At 45.4% G+C, this 19,678-nt stretch overlaps 1 protein-coding gene across 5 annotated transcripts in view; it reads right to left on the reverse strand.

Moving 5' to 3' along the window:
• Positions 1-381: 381 nt before the first annotated feature.
• Positions 382-19,678, reverse strand: part of MRAS (muscle RAS oncogene homolog) — a 41,593-nt gene continuing 22,296 nt past the window's right edge. For 3 of the 5 annotated variants that reach the window (XM_065070634.1, XM_065070632.1, XM_065070635.1), the window contains 5 exons: positions 18,628-18,841; positions 9,134-9,287; positions 5,731-5,830; positions 4,347-4,426; positions 382-1,308 (listed from right to left, as the gene is read on the reverse strand). In XM_065070634.1, coding sequence (XP_064926706.1) covers positions 1,209-1,308; positions 4,347-4,426; positions 5,731-5,830; positions 9,134-9,287; positions 18,628-18,820 — 627 coding nt within the window. In that variant the 5' untranslated portion in view covers positions 18,821-18,841 and the 3' untranslated portion in view covers positions 382-1,208. The remainder of the gene's footprint in view (positions 1,309-4,346; positions 4,427-5,730; positions 5,831-9,133; positions 9,288-18,627; positions 18,842-19,678) is intronic. The other 2 variants (XM_065070633.1, XM_065070631.1) reach the window with 1 other exon arrangement.

A 19,678-nucleotide genomic window follows, 5' to 3' on the forward strand; every position in this document is an offset into this window, starting at 1 on the left:
AGTCTCCACTGTTTTCAGGGAGACATTTTAGATATACTAAGCTTACGAAGAGACACATCCCACTTGAGTCATTTTCTAAACACCTCTTCCTTTCAAGTCACCAACTCTCAGCAAAGAGGGGAGAAGCAGAAATGAAGAAACACTTAGCCAAAGCCCATAAACAGATCTTTTGTGTGTGTGTGAGTTGAGCCTAGGAAAAGCAAAACAACTCATCTACCCAAAAACGGCTTTGCAGGGAAAGGTTAAGGAATAATAAAGCAGGATTTAGATCACATCACTTTACACACATTTATGAAGGAGAAATTCAACACCCAGATAACAAATTCAGTTCAGGTTTTACTTCCTCTGCCCCTCCCCCCTGCCCTTAAAGATGACATACCCTTCCATTTGTAAATTACTTTAATTTAAATAATTCCAGGTTAACAAAACATCTTAACTTTGACGTGCCCCAAATTACAAAACAGAAACAAAACCTCTTGACAAAGGGTAAGAAAAGAAAATAATCCAAGCCCAAACCTCCTTTCCTAAACCAGAGTTTATGGTCTGTGAGCTGGCTGCCCTCCAGAGTCTGACACAATGTCTGGAGCACCCAGAGCAGCTGGAATTCATTTTCTTCCTCCAAATCTATGCACTTTCATATGAAGTCGTGTTTTGGCACTGCTGCCTAAGAGAGAGTTCAGTGCAAAAAATCTAACCCCGGCCGTGTTTCTTTGCAACCCAGCGTTTGCTGAGCAAACAACGAAAAAGGAGAAGAGGACAAAAAAAATGTAGAGCGAGAAAATAAAAGCCCTTTCCCTTCCCCCACACATACACAGACGACTGTACCAAACAGGGGGGCTATTCATAGCTGTTCAGAAATGGGTCACAAGGAGAAATGTTTGCAGATAAAACCAACACTTTTTTTTTCTTTTTTTTTTTTTTTTTTTTTTTAAATAAACATCATGGAGGCCCCTGGAAGGCGCTGGGGATGTTTGAGAGTCAAGGTCCTGCTGATCCCTTTCACCTCCCATTCATGTGGCTCCCACGCTGCCCCCGACGTGCAGCTCCCGTCTGGGGGGGTCTGGACCCCGTTAAGCTGCCCCCTCCGAGCCCGAGATGCCCTGGGGAGCCCAGGGGGGCGGCGGGATCGTGCTGCTGTTTGTCGCCTGGGCTAGTGGTGGGTCAAGGGGGAAGGAGAGAGGCGTCCAAGGCACTCCCAGGTGGTCCTGTCACAAAATCACGCACTGGAGTTTGTGGGAGCCTGTGGCTCTGTCCCCTCGCCATTTGGTCTTCTTCTTCTTCTTCTGGCTTTTCTCTGGGATCTGTTGCCTGTTTTGGGAGACAGAGAGGAAAACAAGCAGGTGAGACACAAGGCTGGGTCGGATATCAGCATCCAGAGCCCTGGGCAGCCAGCAGAACAGCATCTTGGTGTGCATATATGTATTTGCATATGTAGCTCCATATACCCCTCCACCACCATGTGGCTTTTCATGCCACACAGTTAACAAGACAACTGCCTGTATTTTTAAGGAAGGAGGAAATAAGCGATGAGCAAACATTAAGGCTAAGGGCAGGGATGTACGTATGTCCTGCCAGAGCACTATGCCTCTGGTTGCCCTGGGTGAACTGCTGCCTCCTCCCGTGCCAGGGGCCGCTCTGGGGAACAGGGATGCTCTAAGCAACGAAACGTCATCCATCACACTGCTGCTAACGCTCATGAGGGAAGAGGATGAAAGAGATACAGAGTGCACAGAGAAATAAGCCCTCCTGCAAAGATTTGCTTTCAGTCGGCATTGCCCTGAGCCAGCTGCACTGCTGTGGACTTAGTTATGGAGGGAGGCTAAGAAATAATAAGAAAACCAGAATCTGCTGCTGACAGGGCTCTGAACTCCCTTGGAAGTTGGGAAGAGCACCAGAGCACAGAGAGTGAGGTGACCTCAGAAAGATGTCCCTGGCTGTGTGAAGTCACAGCCACCATAAACAGGCAGCTGAGAGCCCTCCCGCAGCCCCTGGTGGGTTGTGAGCAACCTCCAAAATGTTATGTTGAGGGCTTCTCCCTTTTCACTAAGACAAGGCATTCTACATGCTTGTTTGCAACTGTACCTGTTTGCAGCAGCCACTCAGCCCAGCAGTGCAAATTCAACACAAGGTGGTTTTGTAGTTCAAACACCCAACAGGCAGCCCATAGACTTAGATTTTATTGCAAGATAAGCCATACAAACACCGGCAGCTTCTGTAGATTCAAACAAGTGTCTAAACAACCAAACTGAGAGTTTGAATAGCTCAAACCCAGCCTCTTTGCCATATAATACGCCAGGCACTAAACTGAGCGTTTACACCACGTTTTCCGGACAAGGATGAGACATAGCTAGGGGACAAATCATTATGGCTTTAGTTGGTGTTTTTCTTACAGCCTCAGCTCCCAAATGCTTGCAACCACCTGAAAAACTCAGCTTTGACTAATAAGATTTTTTTCTGTAAGTATGAAGGCTGGAGGCAATGGAAAACATAAAACTTTAAAGCTCAAAACTAGAAAGCTGTTACTTTAAAGTTAATTTGAATGAACACTAAGTGGCTGCAAGCTGTTCACAGTGTTCTGGAACTTTCAGAAATGCAGAAAACCACGTCCTATGCGTGCTCAGATTTCTACTGTGACAGTTCTTGTATATGCACTGCTGCAGCATAAAAGGGGTATCAGAAAATTTAAAAGATCGGGCAGACTCAATCGCCCGACTCATTTCTGGATTACTTCCAGACAACAGTTTCTTGCATAATGTTAAATAAACTGGGAATCGGCCAAGTTCAAGGAGCACAAATAGTGCCAACCCTGAATGAGTGTCCTCACCCTGCAAACTCACAAGGGCTCCAAGGAGCCTCTACATTTGTAAAGCACTCCAGGAATGGCACAGCTATCAGCTGTGAATTTACAATTTATTTGGAAAAGCTCACGTAAGAAAAGAAAAGCAATACTTGGTGGGTGATGCCATCCTATGGCTGTGGACAGTTTGCAATGTCCAAAGACCAAACGAAGCTGCTTTGTGGCAAATAACCAGCTGGATCACAGCATCTCTCTGCTCTCTGACTTAACCTGAGTTCCAGCTTTTGTGAACATCTCTGGTGCTCTTGACTTTCACAGTGAGTACTCAGGGAAGTAAGGTGCGTCACTTATTTTTGAGGTTATGAAGTGCACTTTCAGGGCTTGAATTTAGTGATGTCTCCTTACAACACTCCTTACAGCCTGTCTAGAGTCGTATTATGTAAAGAAAGCAAACAGAGCCTCACCATCTTACTTTGGCTATGTTTCCCCCCCCCCCCAGAGTAGAATAGATGATGGCAAGAGCTCACTGTAACACAGAATATCTAGCTGGCTAATGCCAAGTTACAAAACAGTTGGAAAACAGCTTGGGACATTTCCAAGTAGCTCTGTAGTTCTCCAAAGACTTTCTGCCCCTTGCTTTTGAGACATGTGGGAAGAGTGGGCAGTACCATCTGCTTTTGATGAAGGCTGACTCGAGGCTGCACTAAGATATTCACAAGTACAGATACACAGTGAATAAATGCCTCATGGTTTAATTGCCAAGCAAGATACTTTGACTGCACAGTGAGGAGGAGCGTGATTTCAGCTCAGTACCCTCCCAAAACATGAAAAATGAGGGCTCAGAAAAATCTGGCAGACAACTGGTGCCAGAAAAACAAATCTTCTCAGAGAGATTTGAGGTTATCAGCTGAGATGCTGAGAAGTACGTGCAGCTCTTTTCCTGCAGGGCAGCTGGGATTTTGGAAGGCAGTCCCTCCCCGCCGGCAGCCAGAGCAGGGGTTTGCCCAGCATTTGTCAAAGCAAGGAAAAGCAGCTCATGCAAAACTGGGAACGAACCTCTGCAGTTTGAGGAGGAAACCTGTGGCTTAGCCATTAGGTCATGCTGTTTCTCATACAAAGGAGCTTAATTTTTTTCCATTTAGTGAGCAGAAAATGTTAGAAGTCGCCTACAACACTAAAATTTTGTAGAATTTTTTGCCAGTCCTTTTTAATCTTTGGCAATGCGAGACCCTGAGAGAAAAAAAACACTATGAAAACCCATATTACTGGTCCAGAGCTTTTAACACCAGCCTTTCAAAGCTGATAATTATAGTAGGCTTTGCACTGTTAATTGAATAATAGCTTTTCATCACGGCCACAGCTAGTTCTCAACCTGCGTAGCAATGACATCCTAGAAGTGTAACTAAGTCTTAGTAACATCCCTATGCAGATACAGGACAAGAAAGTTTAATAAACCCCAGAAATCTCCCACTGCCAAACCACCTGGCCCCTCCTGACTCCTACATGTCCTGTCCACAGGCAGTGAGCAAGTGAAGGGTTTGCAGCTTACCTTATAACCCTCACGAGGTCATGGAAGGCCTTGTCAACGTTGAGAGGTGGGTCCTTGGCACTAGTTTCTATATATGGAATCTGGAGGACAGAAGTGTATCATGAAAGAGACTAGTTACAGCCCACATGTTGGTAGCAAACCAGTTTCAAAATAAAAAACCCTAAAGGCTGGAGAAATTGGGTGCCTAAGAGACCAGGGAAATACAGGGAAACAAAGTGCTGTTATAACACTGCTTATCAACACCTTCATGCTCACAGCAAGGTCAGCAAGCTCTTACAAAAGGTCTGGAAGAAGCACCAGACAAACCAGCTGTGATCAGAACTCCGGTTTTGGGGAAGAATAATCACAGACTTCATGTTGTCAGATGTTCTCTCCCTCTAAGCTGTGCTAGCAGACATGAAAACAGCCGAAGGTTGTTGAAAGATGAGCACTTGCCAAAAATTCTTGCTTGCCACATTTTATTAGGACTACTGCATGAATATTTCATGATTACAATTCCCCTTCAGTGTAAAATGATCTTCTCCTTCAAAGTCTGACAGCCAGATGGGGCCTCCTAGATTGCTTGTCCAGCACATTGGCAGATTTATAAAACTGCCTCTGATAATGTATTTTTGTACAGGGCCTTTTCCAAAGCATGTGTGTACAGATGGGTGCAGCGTGTTGCAGTTTAGGTGTCCTGGTTCCTACAGAAACCAGCTTCCTTGGGGAGGGAGGGAACCTGCCCTGCCAAACTCCCATCATGGCTTATTTAGAAACACCACAGTTTGCTGTTCAGGCACAGCAAGCTGCCAAGAGGTCTCAGGCTTGTTTGCCTTTACCTTTCCATTCGGTTCCTCCTACGGGAGTTGTTGCCTCCCTCTGGGTATTCACGGCTGCTGGCATTTAGAGGTGATTAGAGGAGTATCATGTCATCTACACACATCCAAGACCCATTTCTCAGGCTAAACTATGGCCTGAATAATGCAGAGCTAAGATGATAGGCTAGATTTATATAAGCTTAACAACCCCGTAACTTTATTATTGTTAACAAACTCACTTCCTACAGACACCTGGGTATACTTCCTAATGCTCAACTCTGTCTTTTCGCTTCTCTCATTTTGAACATTTTGCTTCTCACCTCTTGCAGACACCTTGTACAAGTGGCTTCATAACGGCCACAGCTTTGCTACAGCGTGGTGTAGCGCAGAGGCTCTAGTTTCAACAATGAATTGGCCGTAGTGAAAGGAAACTGTATAGCTACTGCTCTGTAGTAGTCGAAAATGTAACTGCAAATGTTTGATTGTAAGAGAAATGCTTTAATACAGCTCCAAATGAGGAGGGAATTCAATTCTGAATGCCTGTAATGGGACTTGCAACAACCAATTAGACAATACTGCAGACTTACATTATGTTTTGTTGCCATTTCTCTTCCCTGTTCTCTTGTAATTTTCCGTAAATGCATTAGATCAACTTTGTTCGCCACCAAAATCATTGGAAAGGACTCTCTGGAAAACATAAAAGCCACCATCCAGTTATTAGCAAACTACAATAAAAAATGCTGAGCATAACTTTCACTTTTTGATACTGACATAATCTAACATTTTCGGCTACAGACATACCACATTTGAGTAAAGAAATATAAAGAAAGACCAAATGAACACACATCAAGCCCCAGACTCTGCTACACACGTTGATATTGTAAAAATTTACTTGACAAGTTGCATGCATGCACACGTTCATTCTTATTTGCAGACACTTCAGGGACTTGGTGCCACTGTTTGTGCAATGACTGGTAATAGCTAAGACTGAAGATCCAGCTAGATGAAGAACTACAAAATTAGCCAGAAAATTAACTGAGATACAGAGACAGATCTTGAACAGGAGAATGGGCCTCTTTTCTAACAGTTAGGGCATCACAGCAACCACATATCTTGGCAGCTGCTAATCATTGCAAGGTAATGAGCTATGTTGGAGGAACTGGTTTCAGTTCATGTCCTGGTAAAGAGTCATCCACTGAGAGCAACCATGGGGTAAGAAAAGATGGACTCTGGGAGAGCTGGCACTTCAGAGAGCATCTCACAGGGAAGAAAATGACTGGGGGAAAGATCCGCATCAGTTGTCACCTCAAGACAAATTGAAAGATTGGCAGTGGTAGCTGGAAGGCTGCTGAAGGGAACCGGGGAACCAAAGAGTCTTCCTAAATTTCCAGATGCTATTACCTGCTTCCAATCCGGAGCAAAAACCTGGTGCAAAAATGTCCCTTTGTACCAAAACCATCTACCTCTGTAACAATACTCAGTATTTCTTTAACTTTACGGGGCATGTAAGTGACAGTCTTTGGATACCACCTGAGAAGCAACCCATCTATCCACAGCACATCCCATGCAAGGTTCTCCTGACAAGGTGTGTGGGTAAGGCTCTTCCCTATCAGAAATCCCCATAGCTCTGGTAACTAAACTGAACTGAGCTGGCTTGCACCACTGGCAGTCCTGGCAGTGCAGCTGCTGCCCACCCACCCCAGCTGCCACAGCAGAGCCGCTCCTCCAGCTGCAGGACACACAGAGCAAAGTTGTGTTGCAGGGCCTTCACCACTGCTAGCGTGGAGGAGGTCCCTTGTGATAACTGACAGTTATTGCAGGATTATTTTCTTATATTCAACTTTAAATCCTCCTAAAATTATTCCAGTGTTCTCTGCTGTAAGAGCTGATTTTATTGGGGTAGGGAGCAGTTGGCTGTATTAATTTCTGCATAAAACACTTCCCTGAGTAACTCTGGAGTTCCAAACAGTGTTTCTGTGTCATTTTTCATCGAGACAATAAGTGCTCCATCTTCTCTCTGGCACATTGCCCCATTACTCTGGCTGGAAAAATACCATACTGCACTCTGCATTTTAAATGAGTCTTACAGTTACTTGTTCTGATAATGTGGCTTTGATTTAATTTTAATACCTGAGCACTGATGTATCTTGACTCTGACCATTCTGGAGCAAAACACTTCCTTGCTGGGATTATTTGATTCCTTTTTGGCTTGCAGCACATTGATAAGAAAGGGATTACATTTGGACGGTATCTCATTTGCCTTGTTTACATCAGGCATAAACCGCTATGGGGACTTTGTTCCTTGTTTTAAGCCATATGATTGCTAGTTGGACAAAGCTACTATAGTTCTAAGTTTTACTGTTAATGAAGGTTATGGAAAGAAACAGGAGGAAGGCTTTGAACAGCTCTGCTAGTGCGGCAGCCTGCAACTCCTTTGGATTTTAAGTTGCCAGAACAGACTGCTAGCTTGCAAATAGAGGCGATGCTGCTCCCAGCCATGTGCCGGTCCAGCGGGACAGTTTCTTTACTCATGCTTGCTCCTACTGCTGCCGTTTGCTGAACAAGCTCAGGTTTTGGATGAAGCATTAATCTGCCCGTGCTCTGCGCTTGGGTGGCGTTGAACAGGGAAACACAAACAGCCTCAGCTGCCTGTTTCACTTCCTGCTTCTCACACGCCAGCCGCCTCGTTTGCGCAGCCCGTGGAGGACTGAAAGTTTCAGTCCAGAGCAAAACAATGAACACTGCACTGTATTTTCACAAAGTTGAATTAGATAAAAAACTGACATCGGTTTGGGGCAGGTTACAGGAAACACTGTCCTGTCTTCTTCAGCTTTCAGAAACACATTGAATTTGCCCTGAGCTGAGCTGGCAGTGAAGGAAAGACTGTCATGACTGGGGAGGCAGACTGAGTGACTGACATTTTTCTTCATTTAGATGCAATCAAAGGGTGGTTTTTCCTTTACTTTTCACTCTTGTGGGCTCTGGTTTGGCTGCTTTACGGGAAGAGCTATCAGCTGTGAACCTCACATGATACGAGTCCACCCTTCCTGTGGGGAAGTTATTCAGAGCTGTGAAAGGAAGCCAGCAACGAGGCCCAAACCCTCTGGTGGCTTTTCTTGATGACTTCCATAATTAAAAGCCATTATGAATGGAAAAACTAAGTGTTTCAAAGCTGCAGACGTATAAGGGCTTAATTCACACCCCACCCAGTGAGGATGGATTCATTGCCTCTTGAACTGGGATGGGAAGGGAGAGTTATCTCGGAGATAAATCCCTGGCAGCTTCCCCTCGCCCTGTCAGGACGCATTTGCTTACCACAATTAAACTCTCGGCGCTGCCTTCTCCCATGCACGCACAAGGAGGGCAGCGGGTGACCTCTCTTGCTTTCTCCCCAGTCACACACAGGTATTTTATTCATTGATAATGGTTGCTGCAGAACACAATGCATCAACTGCATTACACCCCTTGTAAGAAATACAGTGAGATGCTTCCCCCTTCAAGACGCTTGTTCACAGCTCCTAATCATGCAGGACCTTCTAAGGTTTGTTTGGCACAACTGAAGCCATTGAAGGAGGATGCTGCCAGGACACACAAAATTATTAGGGCCGAATGCTTGCTGACTCCCTGCTGGCATTCCCAAAGTGCCTGCACTGTGCACAGAGCATCCTTCCCCCCTCTTCAAAGCCAAACGGATTACCTTCAAAGGTGTCTGATCTGCCTTTCTTACAGTCCTCTGCAAGACCATTCCAGCAGGAGTTTCTCCCTTCCAGACCTACTTTCACTCCATCATAACGCTACTAAACTTTTCCACATTGAAAGCACTCCATGTTTATCAGAAGAGGTAAAACATTTCTTGTTCCTCACATGTATGTCTGCAAGGCCCCACACAAGGATTTGCCCTGGACACCCAGGGGCTGAAGAGCAGGGTGAGATGTGCAACCCTACGGCACAGGAGTGGGGTCAGGCAGCACTTGGCTCCACAGCACCCACCTGTCCTTGACTCTGAGGATCAGCTGGTGGAACCGGTCCACATGCTCGAAGCTAGCCTTGTCCGTCACTGAGTAGACTATAAGAAAACCATCTCCAGTCCTCATGTACTGCTCCCGCATTGCGCTGAACTCTTCTTGGCCTGCAGTATCCAGAACTAGGACAGAAGAAACAAAGGGGTTTAGTTACAGTGAGGACCTGCAGATGCTGTGACTGCTATGTGTCCTACATGGCCTTTATGCCTCCACTGGGCTTGGTCCTCTCAAAAGCTGCAAAATTTGATGAAAGCAAGTTGGATGGACAAGGTGGTTTCTCATTACAAACCAAAAAACACTCCCAGACCCCACTCATCACTGTGTGCCTACACTGGGAGTGGATGGGGGGAAGAAGACTACGTAGCTTTTACTTTCCTTTTCCAGTACCAAATAGTGACCACTGCACTTGGGGAGCTGCTCCTCTTAGAAGATACAGCTCAAAGTATTTCATAGCCCTCCATCCTTCCCTCTCCAGGTCTCTGTTCCCTACATGGAAAAAAACAAGACCAGAAGAGTCAGTAAATGCCAGTTTAAATGTCAGGGACAATCTACAAACTGCATGGTAAAGCAGAGCTGGTAGACAACCCAGAGTAATAGCTACAAACATTTTCATTTTCTCAGTACCTGGATATTATTTCTACACATTTATGTGCTTTCAGAGCAAGATGGTACAGCCTTGAGGAACTCCCCTTAAATATTTAGTCCCAAGTTATGTGCTGATATTGAGAAGCTAATTAAAACAGGTGGAAAAGCTTTAAGTGACTTGCATCCCCTACACAGTGATTGTGTTTTTGTGATTCTGTTAAAATGCCCAAAACCATGTTCAAATCCCCTAAACCACCCCAGTTATGGCAGCAACCCAGATGCTGTTCCCCACTAGATTAACCTCCTCTCTAATGTGACCATAATGCCCTGGTTCTGCATCACTCTGCCTCACAGGGGGTCCCATCAGCTACATCATGGACCACATGTGGAACAAGTTACACCAGCCTTCTGGGAAAACACCACATACTGATTCACATACACAATAATGCCAATTCTTGGGCCTCAGTTTGTACACTGACAGAGGAGGGTACAACATCAGTTTAGGCTATGCCATTGCAAATGTGGTGTGAGCTCAAAGAGCATCAGCCACTCAGAAGTAATAGTCTTAATACATTGTTGTGTCCTAGAGGCAAACGTGGGACCTTCCTTCATGATGACTGGGAACGTTTTCACATCCCAGTCAACTGGGCTGGGTGGGGAAACAGTTTCCGCCTCCGCTGTACAGCCACAGTGTAAGCAGCTGCTGCCCACAAGTGATGGGGAAAGCCCAGGGCACTGGTGGATGGAGACTGTGGCAGGAGCATTCTGCTGACAGAGCAGCAGGGCTTGATATGGGTTTTACTAGTCTGAGTAGGCCCACAGTCCCATCAAAATGTTCTCTATAGTGGTAAGCAGCCAGGCTGCCCCAGTTTCCAGATGGGGTCAGGATAAAGTCCATTTTGCTGCCAGTGTTACTGGCTCAATCAGCCAGAGTGGCCACAGGCAGACATGGTACATGTCGCAGTGCCAGCCCATGCACCTTCACTATATGTCTGGAAGAAAGGCAGCTATGCTGGAGGAGCTGGAGACCTTACTTGGTGATGACAGGCCCTTTAAAGCCTTCAGCCTCGTTTGTTCACCTGCCTTAGCTGGTCTTGAGTGTCTGTTTCCATGAGCCCTTACAGTGAAAAGAGCTTCTAGCCTCCTGCAGAGACCCTGAGACTTAGGCTTGTTTGCCAAATAGTTTGCTGGAAAGTCAAAGGTGTCTCTTTGTAGCCTTTTATCCTGCTTCTTCCCTCTAAAATCTAGGAAACAAGAGTCTCAGCTCAAAGGCATCCAGGCCTTAAGGTCTGTACAAAAAAGAAAAAGAGAAAAACAAAAACAGAAAAAAAACCCAAAGACACTGCATGTACTGAAGAATTTCTATGTGCTGGGCAGAATTGCTACCATGGAATAAGGCCAGGACCACGTGGCTAGGACGGAAAAGGAAATTAATCCTTCCTACCCACCCAACCTGTAAGGAGAGGCTGGGCTGCCCTCATCTAACTCCTGCACCAGCTGAATGCGATGGCAGGGCGGGGCCGAGCACTGACAACCAATACACACCCATAAATGCTCCCTTTCCCTCTCCCACACACTTTCCCAGCTTGTGGTGGCATGAGATGGCTTCTCACAAGGGTCTGGGCTCTCCTGCCCTCCCTCCACCCTGAGACAGGGCAGGTGCCTAAGCACAAGCCATGACCAGGAAGGTGGAGATGGATGTGCTGTTTCCTTCATGGTAATTTGCTTAGAGACTTCCCTCTGCTCTGGCACATTTGCAAACCTCCCATGAAACACGTGAGGAACATCCAGCTCTGCTCTTGTACCCACCAACCCATCTCCAGCTGCTGCCTCTCCAAACCTTTCCATCCCCCGCAAGAGGATAGGGGACGAGCGTAGGGGGGCTGTGAGGACACCCGAGGGACAGCACAGGCTGTGGTCCTGCCACTACTGCCTCACCCAGATCTTGGCCATGGCATCACACTAAACACAGGCTGAGCTGCTGTGTCAGCAGTTGCTATTTAAAGGGAGTGCACTTGCAGCGTTTGTAGAAAGGCGAGCAAGTCCAGCCAGCATGTAAAATGGCACTTTGGAAATAAAAGTGAAAGACAGAGAGCAGTGAAGGTTAATCTCAGATGGGTTATTCACACAAAGTAAAGCATCATGTAGATGGTCAGAGAAAGCCCTTGTTTTAACTTTAAATGTGCTCTTCAGAAAGACAACCCCCCCATCCTAACACTTCTGTTCTACATGAATGGTAAATAGTCAGAGAAGAGAGTGCAATCTGGATCCCTCGTAGGCAGGACAGGACCATGTACTGGAAAGCATCAGCACTGAAAAAGGGCCAGATGCAAGCAGCTGTGATCCCGCTGTAATCTTGTGCCATAAAGGCTTCAAGACGAGTCTTATCTACAGAAATGGGAAAGTAGCAAGGAGAAACCTTGGAAAGGGGAAACTGGAAGGGTGATTTGACTGGCTTCCTAAAGGGGTGAGGAGATTAAGGATGTTAGCCAGCATTCATCTTCTTTTAAAATCCCCATTTCTGTAGACAGGATGCCAGCAGACATAGAAATAATCACAAGCAGAGAACTGTGAGATCTCTCCTCCTCTAGTACACTTGTACACCCACAGTTGCCTCTTACTGGCAGTTGCCTCACTGGCAGCACATTAAAGTCAATGTGGAAACAAGGCTGGACCAAAGCACAGTGGGTTTCCCCTACCTCATTCTTCCAAGAACTGAAATCAAATTCATAGGCTGCAGAGCACATGGTCAGGGACTTGCAACAGCAAACTTGGTGAAGTTCCCACAAACCTTGACTGAAGAGGCAGCAAGAAAGAGCACTAACAAAAGCATTTGGTGAAGAGAGAGAGAAGCCAAGGAATACGTCTAATGTGGGAATAGACTTCCAAAGAGGGCAAAGCCATTTTAGAGAGCTATCACACAATCAGCTGGAGACTAAACTAAGAGCAATTAGGCTGTGAGAACTCAGCAGGGAGGTGTCTTGCTTCACAGGTAAGAGGTTGCTCAGCAAAGAGATGCCCTTTTCCACTTTCCAGTAGATGTGACCCCAACTGTTGTGATGAACTCCTTGCTAACTGAATCCCATCCCCCCTTAGAGCTCTACACACCATTTTCCTGTGAATCCTGATGGGTTAGACAAAAGTGCAGCTGCTTAGAGAGCACTTCTGAACAGACACAGGAGCCCAGGAATACACATGAAATTGTGGCCCAAAATAGAAGCACTTGGTACTTCCAGGTATTTTATGTGGCAATGTCTCTGCAACTGACAGCACTCCAAGTGCCCACCCAGAGACACAGACATGTAAATCTAAGCCAAAGGCAGAGATATGCCATGAAATCTAAGTCATGGCATTGTTTCTTCTAGAACTTAGGCTGGTTTGAGTTCACACTCAAACAGTCTTCCCAGCCTTTGGGGAGCTCAGATCTGGTTGTGCAGGTGATTTTTTCTTTTCATACCCAGGCAAAATTCCCTCCTACAGCTTTATCTTTATACTGCTGGGCAGCTATGTGTGTAGATCAACTCAAGAGAGTTTCTCCACTGTCCATGGCACCTAAGGGGACAAAGATGATCAGATGGACAGGTTAAACCCATTTTCTATCCTTCAGCCCTTCGATTTCACTGCCCAAATCAGACACCAGTGGCCTGTACCAAGCAGCAACTGCATGTTGCTGCAGCCAGCCCTGAACAGAGCTCAACACAGCTCTTGCCTTCCAGCATCCAGAGGAGTGGCTGCACGTCATGAAGCTCAGGGACAGGACACAGTTGTTTGTGCCTACCTCAATCTTGTGCTTAGAAAAGTCAGCACAATGTGTATGACCTGATTTTTGCAAGCAGTCTCCAGTGAAATCTCCTTGCCTACATACATCCATCACATATGCAAGCCTTTAAGGGGCTGGATGGGTCAGCAGGCAGATAGGAACTTGGGTTCACAGCGTCAAGGAGGGGAGAAGCACAAAGCAGCCTGACCACAAGCATTTTCTTCTTCTTCAACAACTTCTTAATCTGAAATACAGAAAAAATCCCTGGAGCAAAGAGCAGAACTGGAAATGTAGCACTGCCAGGGGAGCACCGCTATTACAGGTTACAGTGCCAGACTCCTCTTGGTGCTTCTCCCTCTGAGTCTTGCTTTTTTCTTGGCACTGCAGCTCTTCTTCAACAGTTGATGCCAGAAATCCCATACCCAGCTACCCTGACGATTGCTAAGCTCAAGGGAAAACTTGAATTGACAAGTCAAACCAAAGAATCTCAAGCTGAGAAAAGCAATCCCCACTGTCTTCATCTTCCTTCCATCAGCAGCACGGTGGGCGAGGGCAGCCCCCATCAGCAATGGTCTCAGCTGAAGAACTGGTATTCTGGGTGCTGAGCAGATGGAACACAGAGGCCACAGCTTATGTTCTGTGTTCCCACACCCCAAGTCACTCTGAAGAGGTATAAGGTGCCCATACTGTGAACAAGGCAAGGTAGAAGCATCGCTTGGTCACCCTGATGCTTCTGCTCCTTCCCAGATACAGCCACACTGCCCCTGGCATGAGAGTTTTCCTCAGGCAAAAACAAGCAACAGGGAAACACTGGGGCTTTTATGAGCCCTTCTCTGTGCCCTAACTAAATACACAGATGTTATAACATGGAAAACCCGAGTACTCGAATTCTTGCCCTTTCTTTAAGGAAAAAGAAAAGAGGGGCCTTCAGAAGAAAGGCTTCCACATCAATAAACAGAATAAAGATGTGAGCCCTTAAAGAGGCTTTTTCTCTAACAAAGAGCAAGTATTCAAAGCCTTGTGTTTTCCATGTTGCAACATCAAAATTTTCCTGGCAAGAAAAAAATCCCCACAACCCAAAGAAAAATCCTCTTTCAAGGCTACAATATCCAAGCAATTAAGGGAGGGAAAATAGGGCACACACAAATAAAAGAATGAAAGTACAAACTTAATTTTAATTTTAATTCTTTCAGTGACACTACCTGAATTTTAAATTAAAAAGAAAAAAGTGAGCCACAAACCAACCCTTCTGCCTGCAAGTCTGAAGTGACCTTTGATCTCCCTCTGGCCTCCTGGCTGAATTGTTCTCAAGCTTCCTGAGAATAAAAGCAGAAAGGCAGAAAGCCTGTCCTGGGTTGACTAGGAGCAAAAATCCTTGGCAAAAAGGGATGTATAGGAGACACGGGTGGAAAGGGCAGAGAGGGAGCCTGGGGGAAGGAATGGGGCTTGGGTGTTATTCCATGGGGGTGCACACCAGGGCCGTGCAGGTCTAGCCCAACGCAAGGGCACCCAGGGATTGAGAAAAGGACTTGGGAAGAAGAGAAATAACACGACAGGAGTAGGAAGACAGCTTCTAGGCAGCGAGAGTTTCACTTAAATCATACCAGGGGAAGGAAAGGAAAGAGGAGGGAGATCACAGCCTCCTATCACAGGCACAATTCCTTGCTTTGCTGGTACCAACTGGCACAGCCCTACTGACAGCTAAGAAATTAGTACAATTCATCAACATGCCCAAGCCACGTGGTTGTGACCATCCCTTCCTCTCCTCTCCTCTTCCTCTCCACCTTTTAATCTCTGTGTGGCTTATGAGCCATAAGGAATTTTGAACCACTGGGAACCTTCTCACATATTAAGGTATTCCACCTTTGGCTTCATGCCCAGATTAATACTTCCAGTCTGGCATTTTGCAGCCACACCAAAATAAATCTTCTGCTATTATAATTGCTCAGTTAGCCTGCACACAGAAAAGAGTGTACAAGATTAAAGATAGCAACTCAATTGGAGCAACAGTTAATCAAAGCAGATTAACCCCAGCCCCCACTTAATTCTGACCTGACGTGTCTACACAGCACCTGCGTGTGAATGCATTTAACCAAACACATCACCATGGTGATTTCAGCATGAACAGCAGGGAATAAATGAAGGTAACATATGCAGAGAAAACTGGAGGCTGATCTTAAAGCCTCGTTGGGGTGACGGCAAGCGAAAAAATTCACTAGCCACAAGTTGCCTGTCATCCCTTATTCAGGTTAAGTACCCTGTTCCACTCTACAACACTTATCCAAACACTGCATCGAAGGTCTTATAAAGCTGGTGTAAAGCCAACAATGAAGTATTTTTGTGTAGCATTGGACTTGAACACACCAAGCACAGGTTCCACAGGTTCTGGGAGACAAGGAACTATCATAGACTGTTCTTTGGTGAGAAAATAGACACAGAGACATTCCCAAGCCAGAGAGCAAATATGTAAAAAAAGAGTTCGAACACAGGTTAGCTCCGAGGTGTAAAAGCTGAAATAAAAGCCCATTCCATTTAAGTCTACTTTCAGTGAGAGATTTCAGCAAAGCAAAAAATGCAAGTCAAACATTTCATCATGCTGCCAGTTAGTACTACTGAATAAATGTGGGTGGAGGTCTTCATGGAGGGAAGCCAAATGCTTTATGCAAGCTGGCTAGCACAAGAGGTTTTTTTACAACATAATGCTGGTGCAGATACCAAATGCTAGAGATGCTTTGTACAAAACTGCTCAGGCAACAGCCAGGAACAGGGTGGGCTGTGTTCTGTTTTGTTTTTTAATTAAGTTGTTGGATGCCAATGTGTTCTTTTTTTAATAACTATTTCTGCAAACTTAGAAACTTATGGAGCCCCTCACACTATATCCTCACTTGGTAGTCTGATCTTCTATAACTAACCCCTATTTTGGGCGTCGGCAGCTTCCTCCTCCCACAGGAAACATTAGCCTTTAAAGGATTTCATGATAAAGGACAACTGAAAACCCTAGAATTTATCATGAGGTATCTTTACCCTTCCTATCATGCTTGTCCCTAATTTTATACCATAAGTGATTCATGCAACCATGTGTAACCATAACAAGAGCAGCTGTCCAAGTATATGGTGACCTCCAAGAATGGCCTAGGTCCAAAGCCTATGACAGAAAGCTGTGGCAGAAGACACACGTGACAGTCAGTCTTTATGCCCTGTTTCTACCAGGCAGATGGTAAAGGCTCACATGCTTTTCCAAGCGAGTATATTGCCTTTCTTCCAAAATTCTCATTGTTCAAAATCTCAAATGGTAGGAAAGAGAAGCAGCAGCTACAGTTTCAGTTCTGTGGCTGCAAGGCATCTGTGGGCACATGAAATCTGAAAGTCAGGGATTCCCAACATGCCATTCAAGGCCACAGCTGAATTCAGTTCAGCCTGAGTGCAGCCACTAAACTCCATCTGAGCAAAAGAAAAGGCTTTTTCATTACAGCAAAGGGTTAAGTTTCTGCTTGTTGGAAAATCATCTCTTTCCCTGCTCCCACCCAGGTCAGGGTTATTTCTTGTTCTTTTGGCTGAACAAAAATTTCAAATATTCAGTGAAAGATGTCTTCTCTACTTCCAAATAATTTATAAAAAAACAGGTTGTTTCAGCCAAAGCCAATGTGTATAGCAACTGGTACTGTTATATCAGAACATGGGACATACCAGTGAAGGTAAAGGTTGAGGGCTGTCTTCTGGATTAAAAAGAAAGAATGGATTTCATTTACAGCAGGACTGGATTTTTCTTTTATACAACACTGGAATTTAAAAAATAAAGGTGCACAGATACATTATGTTCTGGTTAATTGAGAGCAGGTATCTCTGAGGCAGGTGACAAGAGACGTATTTGGGCACTGATTTTACAAATATTCCCTCATATCAGTGATCAACTACCAATATATTTAAATGAATAAATGTTGGCAAAATTAAGTTGATTAAACACTGAAGACAGGCTGTTCTTTAAGGACACTGGGGCCATCGGAACTCACTAAATTGTATCTGATAAATCTTTAAGAGCACATCTAAGATCTCAAGTTTCCAGACCAAGCTTACGGTCTTTGCAGCAAAACCCCACCACCCTCCACATTCCAACACTCATGCCAGTCACCCAGTTTTCTGTCCCCATACATCAATGACACATACGCAGAAACACAAAAGATCTTGAGTGCCTTCATGACATGAGGATGGAGGTAGGAACATGTCTCAAGTGACGTTAAGTGTAGTTCAGTTGTGTTAGTGGCCACATGCATTCACTTGGGTAATTAAGGCACAAAATATTTGCTTGCTTTTACATACTACCTAATTACTGTGTAAAGCCAAAGAAAACTACTAGCATTTAACAGCAAGATTCCCTTTATGGCTGTGGTCAGTCAGTTTCTTGCAGCACAAACTAATAAGCTGCAGCTTTAGGTAAGACAGGGCTTTTTCCTCACCCGCAAAATCAAAATTTTTTGGTTTTGTTTTTTTGGGGCTTGGCTGGTTTGGGTTTTGTTTGTTTTTGTGTGTGTGTGTGTTTTTTCTTTCTAAGTGATTTCTCTTCAAATAACTAAAAGATCTTGGTTACAGTAGCTCTCCAGGCTGGTACCCTACCCATATTTAAATGAAACAGGTAACTAGATATGAAAACATCATGCCTGACTGATGGGAGTTAAAAGGTGTTACAGTTCTTCACTGTCACTGGATGACAGTTTTGATTAAATGTTCTTTCTGGTTATAACCCTCATTCAGTTACCCACTCACTGTTATTTCCCAGGGGAGGAGCCTAATCACAATGAAGTATCATTAGCAATGGCCACCTCACAGTGTTATAATTCACCCTTCACAGAAGTCTAGCCCGATTGTCTATGGTGATCTATAGGTTTTTACACTCCTGCAAGAAACATTTCTGTGCAGAACTGGAACCCGTGCAACTGGAAGCAGAAGTTTTGCTGGAACTCAGCTGCAGCTCATGGGCCAGTTTGCACTCAAATTCCTGGCAGCCCACAGCAGAGTCAGAGGGACACAAGGGCACAACATGCCGTGGGAGGCATTGAGGTCTGTTTGCACTTATGCTCAGCTAGAAGGGAATGGGGATGCCACAAAAGTAGCTTGCTTACCATCAAGAATTGCCCATTGCCCATCTATTTCTGTGTGCTTCAGGTAGGAGTCTTCAATAGTTGGGTCATAGTCCGGCACAAAAATCTTCTGGAAAAACTGAATGGTGAGAGCACTCTTCCCCACGCCACCATCTCCAACCACCACTAGCTTGTATGTGGGGAGGTTTTCGCTGGGAACGGCACTTGTAGCCATGCTTCCAGTGTGCTAAACCTGCTGGAGAAAGAGATTGTCTCTGATCACATGTTAGCAATGAAAAGTGGGCAACGTGCACAAGGCAGCTTTTACCTGCTGCCTAAGAAGTGAGGATGAAGGCAGTACTGACATCCAAATTCCTTTTGAACAGGAGCAACAGCACCTACCCTCCCCAGCAGCTCTACTACAACCCAGACCCATCACTTACATGTGCAGACAACGCCACTGCTGTGGCTTGTTTACTCCTGCCTCTTCTACAAGGATCACTAACTGCCATCAGATGCATCTTCACTCACACCAAACGTGAGAATACTTTTCCTACAGGGGCTGGGGCCCTGCCAAAAATAACTCTGGTTCAGCACAGCTCTCAAGTTCCAGATAATTACCAGTTGCCAGTGACCGAATTGAGAAGCCAGAGTCTTACTGCTCTTCGCTGCTTAACCTGGGGTGCAGCAAACATTAAATGGCATGTTACGTGCAGGGGCCAGATCTGCTAGCAGAACCAGTGGCAATGGAGGAAACTGGAGTTAAAGCACCAATCCTGGATCTGCTGGCAGACTAAAATGCCCGTAGCTGCTTTCTTCTCCCTTGTTTGCAACTTTGCGAAATAAAACCAAGAAGGCAGCAGGCCAGCAATGACAGGTGGTTTTTGGTTGTTTTTTTTTTTTTTTTAGAAAAACCCCAACCCTGCCATGGCAGGAAGGCTGGTTTCTGTGGCTGTGATGCAGCCTGCAGAGCCCAGACAGCAGCTTCCCCTGCAGTGCAGTCACATCGCTGCCCTCATCTCGGGTGAGCTGTGGAGGAACTGACTCTTCAGGGAAAGAGTTAAAAATTCACTGATTGCAACTGAGCAAGGGC

Source organism: Columba livia, chromosome 7 (genome assembly GCF_036013475.1).
Source record: "Columba livia isolate bColLiv1 breed racing homer chromosome 7, bColLiv1.pat.W.v2, whole genome shotgun sequence".
Taxonomy (NCBI): Eukaryota; Metazoa; Chordata; class Aves; order Columbiformes; family Columbidae; genus Columba; species Columba livia.